The 11,036-nt window shown below is 35.2% G+C and overlaps 1 protein-coding gene across 2 annotated transcripts; it reads left to right on the top strand.

The window, feature by feature from the left end:
- Positions 1–913: 913 nt before the first annotated feature.
- Positions 914–8,671, top strand: LOC147279890 (T-complex protein 11). Of its 2 annotated transcripts, XM_086250572.1 has the most exons (11): positions 914–1,370; positions 2,233–2,357; positions 2,821–3,265; positions 3,371–3,486; positions 3,798–4,581; positions 5,369–5,812; positions 6,081–6,269; positions 6,348–6,575; positions 6,940–7,267; positions 7,380–7,563; positions 7,969–8,671. In XM_086250572.1, exons 1-11 carry the CDS (start codon positions 1,200–1,202, stop codon positions 8,450–8,452), a joined length of 3,498 nt encoding a protein of 1,165 aa, XP_086106698.1. In that variant the 5' UTR covers positions 914–1,199; the 3' UTR covers positions 8,453–8,671. The 2 variants fall into 2 exon arrangements, with proteins under 2 accessions (XP_086106698.1, XP_086106699.1); XM_086250573.1 differs by lacking the exon at positions 7,969–8,671 and having other exon boundaries at positions 6,940–7,287; positions 7,380–7,562.
- Positions 8,672–11,036: the final 2,365 nt, after the last annotated feature.

Raw genomic sequence — 11,036 nt, 5'->3', positions numbered from 1 at the left:
TATTTAATAATAATTACGTAACCAAATGATTTTTCGATTTGATTGATTTTTTGTTTTTGTAGAGATGATCTTTAAAAGGTAATCCAAAAAATGAATGGTTCTTATTATGAGGCTACATTATAAAATAACAATTTTAATTGATTAGTATGAGATTAATTACTATATTATTTCTCTTAAAATTTGTTATTAAATTGACACAATTGACATTTTATACATTCAAATGGGCAAAAAGTCTTTTTTTTTTTTTTTTTTTTTTTTCATTTGGGGAGGAGATTCTAGGTGGAGGGGTAAAAACTCTTGATTAGGTTCTCTACGAAAAAAAAAAAAAAAAAAGATCTCTGTAGTTAAATTATATTTATGATAGAAAAAAAGAGTATTTTCTCTATGATAGCAAAAAATATATTTATTTTTGTTAAATTATTAAAAAAAACTGCAATTATTAGGGTATCCAATTAAAATGGCTGATGACTTTCTCTCTATGCATCCAAGTTTAATCGCTCGTCCAAGAAAAAAAAGACTATAAAAGAAATTAAAATAAATAAATGATAACTAAGCGCACTCTACAGTCTACACTCCTCAATGTCAAATTAATCCACCTAAACTTTGAAATGTTAAAAGGTATACTTGTTTGCTCATTTTATAATTGACAGGTGCCACATCTACAGTACCAAACGCTGGACATGTTTTATCTTTTATGTGGCTCAAGAATATCTACGTGGCTCGTATGCTTTGAATCTTAATTACGCAATAAAAAATAAAGAAAGATTCTCAGAAAAAAAAGAGAAGAATGATTAAAATAATGCCGTTGGGGCCAAAGGTGACGTGGCAAAGACCCGGATAGTTCGGGATAATTAAATTGCAATACACACAAAGGTGACACGACATTCATTATAAACACACATTCGCACGCCTTTTCAATTTGACAATTTTCATCGGTCCTCAAAAATAAGCAACCCAAAATCCAAACCCAAACCCAAACCCAAACGGACACACTCTCTTCCTCTTCATCTTCAAAGCTTTTGCTTCTTCAAATTGAAACTCCAAACAAAAAAAGCTTGATTTACTTCCAGTCCGTGAGACCGTCCTATTCGTTAATTCGTACATAAAATTCCAATTTCAAACAACACGCAATTCTTCATTTCTTCATACCTACTACGTACATACGACGTCGTGTAGATAGATAATCAGTGGACGGCCCGATGGTGCCGGGGATAGCGATGGAATTTCCGGCCGACGAAACGTCGTCGTCGTCTACTCCAAGACTGCCCAGAAGACTCAGACGAAGGCTCAGCGTTGTGGAGTCTACTAAGACTCCCAACACAGTCGAACAAATCCAAAACAAGCTTCGACTCGCCGATCTTCGCCGACAGGTCTTTCTCTTTTTTCTTTTTATAATTTCTAATATTTCCTTTTTTTTTTTTCTTTTCAAAACTTGGTTTTTTTTTTTTGGTATTATTTTGTTTTCTTTCTTCTTTCTTCTTTCTTGAAATTTTTATTTTCAGTTTTTTCGTACCTAAAAATATTATAAATTTCTGTTTGTTCACTGAGAAAATTTGAACGACTGAAACTGAGCCAAATAGTTCACTGAAGAACTGTTTTTGTTTGCTTTCAACTTTTTTTAGGCGGTGCTAAATGATTTAGATAAATAATTAAGATCCATGATTTTTCATACACTTTTCCATGTGTTTTTCTTAAATTGTAGTTCCAAGTTTTGAGTTGATTACCAAATTTTTTTCGCTATTGTTTTCTTTTACAATCATTTTGATCGGAATTGAACGGAAAACACCGACATATAAGAGTTCTTTTATATTTAAATTTGTTTTTTTTTTTTTTCAAAAATTTCTGAAAGAATTTTTATACCTTTACTTTGAAGGGTGTTGGATTTTCTTGAGTTAGGTGGGGTTGTTTGTATCCTGTTTTTAAATTCTGGGTTTCTTCCTTTTCACATGGGTGTCTCTGTTTTTGAGTCTTACACGATCAAAAGTCTTTTCTTGGTGGTTGAAACAATTACAGATTACCTAATTTAATTCATGCTATTAAAAAATTTCTTTTTCCTTTTTTGGTAAAGGTTTTGTAATGATCTGGTTTACTGGAAATTTTTATTTTCTGGGGAATACAACTTTTTGTAGCTTAAAACTTTGTTTTGTCAGTTGTTAAGCGCGTGTTAGTGTTTGTATCTAACTTTAGCCAAAAATCTGACATTTCCGATTTCATGAATATGTTTGAGCACAGGAATACTATGAAAAGTTGTCAAACAAGGCACGACCAAAGCAGAGAAGCCCCTCTCGATCTTCATCTCAAGAAGAAGACCTTGGTCAGCGCCTAGAGGCCAAGCTCCAAGCTGCTGAGAAGAAAAGGTAAGCTCATGTTGCATTTATTTAGATTAAGCTCATCTTTCTTTGATGATCATCATTTTCTTACGATGATGCTTAATGTGACTTTCCAATGTTTTTAGGTACAGAACCGTTTGATTATGTCCCTATTCTGTCTGAAGGATTTCAACATTAAAAAAAGAACTCCTTCTTATAATAATAATAATAAAACAGTAAAGAACTCCTTGAGAGTATTTTATTGATGTGTTTTGCTCATGATTATTCAGTCTTGGTTAATTACTCACACATTGGGGCCTTATTCTTAACTGCTTTTATTCTTAAAAAGATAAGGTTGTGATTAATTCCCCCCCCCCCCCCTCTCTCTCTCCAACCCCCCTTAACAGCCAATTGGACCACAAATAGATTATCCATCGGTTGGCCATGCATTCTCCGGTCTCCAGGACCGGATTAATTTTCTGTCTTCTGTTGCTCACTCTTGAACCAACAGGTTGAGCATTCTGGAAAAGGCTCAGATGCGCTTAGCTAAGTTGGATGAAGTGCGGCAAGCAGCTAAAAGTGGGGTAGAAATGCGTTTTGAGAAGGAACGTCAAAAGCTTGGCTCAAAAGTGGAATCACGTTTTCAGCAGGCAGAGGCAAATAGAATGCTTTTGCTTAAGGCTTATAGACAAAGAAGGGCCACGCTAAAGGAGAGGTCATCTCAGTCATTATTGCGAAAGATGGCTTGGGAGAACAAGTACAAGGAGCGTGTACGTGCTGCAATTAACCAAAAACGTGCAGCTGCTGAAAAGAAGCGATTGGGGTATCTGGAAGCAGAGAAGAAGAGGGCTTGTGCAAGGATGTTGCAAGTGCAAAGCGTGGCCAAGTCTGTCTCTCACCAACGTGAGATTGAAAGGAGGGCAAAGAGGGATCAGTTAGAAGACCGGTTGCAAAGGGTATGCATTTCATTTGAAATTATGTATACAACATTTATTTTTCAGTTACCTGGTAACCTTTTGTGGTGGTTCTAGTGTTCCTAAGAAAACATTTTTTGACATTAGGCAAAAAGACAAAGAGCAGAATATCTAAGACAAAGAGGAAAGCTACAGAATTCTTTTCAAGTGAGTTGGAATAGGATGCACAAGCAGGCTGATGTCCTTTCCAGAAAGTTAGCAAGGTACAAATTCGTTGCAATGAGCTTATAGACAAATGAAGCTTTTGAAAAACCAGGGACAAGTTGGTAGCCTTGTTTAGGGTTAACTTGCTATTGCCTAGTAGATGTTTTGTGACCTTGGCAAAGACTAAAGGTTTTATTGTTTGTTGTGGTTGGAAATGTGTTATCGCTAATGCTGTGTACCTGAGTTTAGCTTGCTATTGTTTGGTTGTTGTAAAGTTATAGGTTTTGAAAATTAGATTAATTTCACATGTTCATATGCTGTTGGAAATTTATTGTTTTGTTCACCTAAGATTGATTTTGAGTTTTAATAGGTGTTGGAGGCGGTTCCTTAGGCTGAGGAGAACTACCTTTGCTTTGGCAAACACTTATGATGCCTTGAAAATTAATGAAAAGAGCGCCAAGCCAATGCCGTTTGAGCAGCTTGCAATTCTTATTGAATCAACTGATACCCTTCAGATTGTGAAAGCTCTACTTGACCGACTTGAGAGCCGGTTAAAAGTGTCTAGGGCTGTTGCCTCTATAAATTATCCATCCAGTTTCGATAACATAGATCACCTCCTCAAACGAGTTGCTTCCCCAAAGAGGAGGACTACGCCAAGGACATCTTTGAGGAGCAGAGAGGCAAAGAAAGCATGTTCTGTCAGGGACACTGCTAGAACTTCAGCTAAATTATCAAGGTATCCAGTGAGAGTGGTTCTTTGTGCTTATATGATTTTGGGTCATCCAGATGCGGTTTTCAGTGGCCGAGGAGAGCACGAGATTTCTCTGGTCAAATCTGCAGAAGAATTTGTTAGAGAATTTGAGTTGCTACTTAAGGTTATATTAGAGGGCCCCATACACAGTTCTGATGAAGAGTTGGACTCCTCATTGTCCAAACGTTTGACCTTCAGATCTCAGCTTGGAGCATTTGATAAAGCATGGTGCTCCTACTTGAACTGCTTTGTGGTGTGGAAGGTTAAGGATGCACAGTTGTTGGAGGAAGATTTAGTGAGAGCAGCGTGCCAGATGGAGCTCTCCATGATTCAAACTTGCAAGATTACTCCAGAAGGAAATAGTGGTGATCTTACTCATGATATGAAGGCTATTCAGAAACAGGTACTGTGTTATGGTGGTACATTTTTCCTATAAAAAATTTTTTTTAGTGAAAGAAATTGTCTAAACATACATGACATGTATATTTGAGACTGTTTGGTTCTCCATCAGTAAAGAGAAAATAATAGAAAAAAAATTTACTTCTTCAGTATCGTTTGATTTATGTATAGGGGGAGACTACCTGACCATATGTTATTTATTGTTATTCTTTTAGATATGTTAGATTTGTAGATAAAATTTAGGTAGCATGAACACAAGTCAACCCAATCCATGAGCGGTTCAAGTGGCATTGAGATGGGAAGGGTAGCACTTAGATTCAAGTTTATCATAAGCATAGGAAAAAGAAAAAAAGAAACGGAAAAGAAAGGAACATGAGTTACCCAGAGTTTCTACTCTCTCGTTCTCTTTCTCATTCTCTCTCTCTCTCTCTCTCTCTCTCTCTCTCTCTCTCTCTCTCTCTCTCCCTCTCTCTCTCTCTCTCACATACTCTCTATGCTAACTAACGAGAGAGTTACAAGACTTTGCCTTTATACGCTTATCTTTTCTTATTACATTCTTGTGAACTCTCATACTTCAGTATTCCTTGAGAAATCAATGTGCACATTTTTGGGAAAATATACATGACATGATTATGGTTTGTAATTTTTCAGAATATGAAAAGCATACTTGTGAACTTTTAGACTAATTTTGCAAATGTATTTTGAAGAAATTAGGAATCAATATTCTTTTGAGACATTTTTTTTTTCAGTCTCATTTAGTGGCTGACATTTTGAATCTTCTCTTGATGTAGGTTACAGAAGACCAAAAGCTATTGAGGGAAAAGGTGCATCACCTACGTGGAGATGCAGGAGTTGAGCGTATGAAATCTGCTTTATCTGAAACACGGTCTAAGTACTTTCAAGCTAAGGAAAATGGAAGCCCATCAGGGTTGCCAACTACACACTTAATTTCTCCGACCTCACCTAGTTCAAGAGCTGGTCTTTCTGTTGCTAGCTCAGATAAGAGAAGTAAGCCAGATCGTGTAGTTCGTTCCTTATTTAGGGAAACTGATACTACTCATCGTAAAGGGTTTATGTCCTCTGCTTCAAAAACCAATTTGGCCGAACAGCTTGGATCTTCTTCCCAAAAGCTGGTCACAGAGAATGAATTGATTGTGAATGAGTTTCTCCACGAGCAGAACCAAGCTTTTGACCATATCTTCAATGCTACTGATGAAGATCAAAACAATGTACAGGTTAGCTCATTTTCATATTTTATAATTAGTATCGGTAGCTTTGTGAAAGATGTAGATTTTATTGCTTTGGATGTTGACAAACTCGTAAATAATGTTTTATTTTTTATTCTTATTTTCTTTATCAATTTACGCTATTCATCTGCAAATTCCGAGTTATTGACCAAACAGGATATTATGAAAAGAAAATTTAGTTTGCTATTATGTTTTACACCTGATGAAGGGTTACAAATCTCAACACTTGTATGTTTGGTCATCTTATAATTTTCAGTCAAAGATACGAAAGACAATGGAGAAGGCTTTCTGGGATGGTATAATGGAATCTGTAAAACAGGATGACCCCAACTATGACCGGATCGTTGACCTCATGAGGGAGGTGAGGGATGAAATCTGCGAGATGGCTCCACAAAACTGGAAACAAGATATTGTTGAAGCTATTGATGTGGACATTCTCTCTCAGGTACAGCATCAGTGTCTTCAACAACAGTGACGTGACAAGCATGTGTGAAATACTAACTTCTTTTCTTTTTTTCCTTAGGTGCTAAGATCTGGTAACCTGGACATTGATTACCTGGGTAAAATCCTAGATTTTTCATTGGTCACATTGCAGAGGCTCACCTCTCCAGCAAATGATGATGAAATGAAGGCCACACACGAGAGTTTAAGGAAAGAACTAGATGAGATATGTCAAACCAGGGATGAGTCCAACTGCTCAAGTGTTGTTGCAATGATCAAGGGTCTCCGTTTTGTTCTAGAGCAGATTCAGGTATGTTTTCATGCTTTTTCGCTTCTTTTTTTTTTTTTTTTTTTTGTACATCTGAAACAACTTTTACTGGCTGCTCTTTTTGATGGAAACCTTTACTGGAACTTATTTGTTTAATATTAACTTCTTCTTTTATCAAATCATTGGTGTGTTATTTATTTTAATAGTATTTGTGGATTATTGCATGAGAATTGTAGATGGATGGTTCAGTTCTATGGTATACTTGTTGATAGTTTTTTTTATTTTGTTAAATGATTAAAATATTTCCATTATAGCTTAGACAGTTCAGGGGATTCAAGTGTCGTAATGTGATGTGGAATACCAAAATTCCCCCCAAACATTGTGTAATGTTGAATTTTTGTGACAGGTGCTCAAACAAGATATTAGCAAAGCACGCATAAGAATTATGGAACCTTTGTTAAAGGGGCCTACTGGTGTGCATTACCTTAGAAATGCTTTTGCCAATTGCCATGGATCTCCCTCTGATGCCAGTACTTCTCTACCACTGACGGTGCAGTGGCTTTCATCTGTGTGGAATTGCAAAGACCATGAGTGGCAAGAACACACAATCGCTTGCTCAACTTTGACGAGCAGTGATAATTCATCTCAAGGATTTCTTCCTTCTGCCACCCTTAGAAGTGGCGGAAGCTTTCTTTTGAAACCAAATCTGAATTCTTCTTCTACAAATAGCACAGGTGTGTGGTGGAATGACTTGGTAATTTTTCTTTTCTGGAGAAGTTTGTAATTGGAAGGTGAATTCTGCATTTCTTAGTATGACGTGTGTATTTTTTTTTTTTTTTGGACCAGGTAATCAACAACCGGAATGTAAGGGAGAAAGAGTTGATTTGTTGGTGAGGCTTGGCTTATTGAAGTTGGTAAGTGGTGTGTCTGGTCTGACGGAAGAGGCTCTGCCTGAGACTTTCATGCTTAACCTTTCTAGGCTGAGGGCTGTTCAGGCTCAAATCCAGAAAATTATTGTTACTTCTATAAGGTAACTCAGATTTCTCTCTCTCTCTCTCTCTCTCTCTCTCTCTCTCTCATTTAGGGTAGTTTGTAAAGGACCTTCAAAATCATAGAAAACTCTGTTAGTGGAAAGTAAAAACAATATTGAATATATGTATTAATAAAACTCTTCTGAAGGATAACTGATGGTATCTTTCATGTCACTGAAAAAAGTGGATGAAAGTAATATGACTAGATTGAAATTATTCTCTTGATGGTTGCAAAAGAATGAAATAATGTTGAACCTTCTTCTGAAAAGGTGGTCCTTTTGTTACTGGAAATCATCCAAGCATTGATTTGCTTGAGACCCCTTCATTTTTCTACAGAGACCATGTTAAGTTCATGAATAAGCGACTGTAATGCAGCTTTCTAAATGAAATCATTTCAAATGCAGCATACTTATTTGCCGGCAAACCCTCCTAAGTGAGAGGTTGATAGCCAGCCCAATAGACGTGGAGGGCATAGTATCAAGATGTATCGAACGACTTTTGGGGATCTTGGACAGTGTTGAAGATGCAGGCATGGAAGAAATTGTTGAATCAATTAGTGATTTCTCAACAGATGGCAAGGAAGTTGTAGACACCGAGAAGCTTCAATCAAGGAAGGTAGTTATTGCCAGGATGTTAGCAAAGAGCCTGCAAGCTGGGGATCCGGTGTTTGAAAGGGTCTCCCGTGCTGTTTATATGGCTGCAAGAGGAGTGGTGCTTGGGGGAAGTGGACCCCTTGGAAGAAAATTAGCAGAAACAGCACTCCGGCAAGTTGGAGCTGCTGTGCTGACTGACAGCGTGGTGGAAGCTGCTGAAGTTTTAGTGGTGGCAGCCACCATATCAGTTAGTGTTCATGGACCATGGTATATACATCTGACTGATAACATGTGATGGGTTTGATAAAAGTGGGACTTTGTCGTACAGAAGAAATAATACACAGATGTATATAGTAGTGTGTAAAGCTGTGTTTAAAGGGAGTTCTAGATGTCTGTAGATTTAAGTTATGAATATTAATTCATTTGTCAGTTCATGTATTAGAACAAGGTGTAAATATGTTCTAGACTGAATTCAAGGTTCACTATTTTAATCTGATTCAGTATAGCCTTGTAAGTTTTGTTTCAATTTTTTTTTTCGTCTTCTAAAAATGGATAAGAAACTCATTGGAACTGTACTCATTCTGTTCTGTTAGGCTGGAAATGAATTGTTCCCTACACCCTTAAACAAGATTCCATCCAAAAATTTGCACTTGGTGGTGTAAATTGGACTTTTTATGTTGAAAAACTTAGACGAAAATAAGCAATTGTAACAGTTTCGAACTATAAAATTTTTAGTGAAACATCAACCAAACTACAAAACTATAATTTAGTTTAGGGTGTTGCTATTTAGACCCAACTTTTTTATCAGTAGTTTAACACACTTTTTACACTTATTTTTAATTTAAAAAGTTTAAAAACTTATTAGTACACCTAATATTTTTTTTTCAAAAATACCCTTATTAAAACTCAACAAACAAACCCAATTACCTATTCTTACTCTTTATACCCAATAACACACCCAACACAACACCACCACCACCACCACCACCACCACCCCCACCCAACACCCAACACCAATACCTCACCACCCACCACCCATTTCCCTCTACATCAAATAATTTATTTTTGGGTTACAATAGTTTGAATCCTAGTTGTTTAATGTCGAACTTGAATACAAAAGGGAGATTTTTGATTTTTGATTTTTTTTTTTCAGATTTTGTTCGACACTGGTTAACCGAACATATAGAAGAATATTCGGCGGCGCACAACCGAACTAATACCAGAATGTTCTGCGGCGCACAACTGAACGAGTAGAAGGATGTTCGATTGGCAACCACTAAACACCTTTTTTAAAAATTTCCTAGAGGTGTTTAATAGTTTGTGGCCGAAAGTACATCACTATGTTCGATGCGTTATTGTTGAACGGCTCATAACATATTCGGCTCTAGTGTGCCGAACATGTTGCAATTTTAATTTTTGAAAATAAGCATTTAGTCAATTAAATCTCAAAGGAATGATGAAAATATTTCATTTAAAGACTCCCAAACCACAATTTAACCATTTAATCGTAACTATTAAACTTGTTTGCATCAATATGGAGAATGTTATATTGTGTTTAGGATTTTGATAAATAATTAAGTGGAGATGTGAGTGGATAATTGATGTTGGGTATTAATCGAAAAATGTTGGGTATAGGTTCAGGTTTATTTTATTTTATTTTGATTAACTGTTTAAGTCCTTGAAAGTTAATTTATATAGAAAATTAGGATTAAATACCAAATCTTAATAATTTTTTGATATAGCATGAAGACCATATAATATTTTAATTGAACTACTAAATTTAAATGTATTTTTTAGATTAGGTCACAAACATGTTGACCCCTTTGATTTGAGTCTTTTTCATTTGACATTTTTGTCCTTTGGCCCACATATGATGGGTGTTAGTAAAAATTTATATGATTTTGACAAAATTGCTCTTGAGGCTTTTATATTATCTTGAAAATTCGCTAATGTTGTTTCAACTTCACATTTAGTTGTGACTATACAACACTCACAACTTCAAATTTAGTTGTGACTGAACAACAGTCACATCTAAGTTGTGATTTTATTGAATTTTTTTTAGAGAAATTATACTACAATATAATATAAATAGAGGTCAAAACAATACTTTTACTCAAAATAATACATAGTATAGTGGTGTGAGTTGTCTCTTTCAATTTATCAAGACAGTCACAGTTAAGTTGTGACTGAATTGATATATATTTTTTAATACAATATAGTATAAATTAATGTAATATTTGTGATGTAATATTTTTTTTATTGTAGTGGCATGTAATGTAATATTTGTAAATTTTGATACATTTTACTTTATTATTTTGTTTGACTTTTCAACCAGTACCTAATTTAAAATACTATTTAATTTTAGTATCTAAACTAAAAAGTTATTAAAATTTAGTAGTTAAAATCAATGAACCTTAATTTATATTAGGCTAGTATTGAAAATTATATTTTTATTAAAGTATTGGGGATACAAATAAAAAAATTGAGTCTAAGGCAGTTTTTAACCTATTAAAGTATCTTCAGTAATTGCGGTGGAGCTACAGTGGAGTCGATCTACCAACAGTGTGGAGCATTCAAATGCTCGACAAATTATGGGTAGCATGTCCCGAAAATTTGTCCTTAAAGTTTTAAATTCTATATATGCTTATTGAATTATGAATTAATTAAAAATGTTTGAATCGCTTACTAGTTAAAGGCCCAAGAAAAAAATGGGTGTGCTTTATTTTTATAAATCATAGATTCTTGGATGATTTTGGTTCTCATTGTATGAAAAATATAATTGGAATATGAATCTAGCTTGTATTTTATAGGAAGAAATAGGAAATGATACATATATCCCTCATTGTTGTAAACTTGTAATGAATGCAGCTATATTTTCT

The sequence above is a fragment of the Dryas octopetala genome, chromosome 7 (assembly GCF_963921425.1).
Source record: "Dryas octopetala chromosome 7, drDryOcto1.1, whole genome shotgun sequence".
NCBI lineage: Eukaryota > Viridiplantae > Streptophyta > Magnoliopsida > Rosales > Rosaceae > Dryas > Dryas octopetala.
This window is presented reverse-complemented; position numbering and strand designations above follow the sequence as displayed.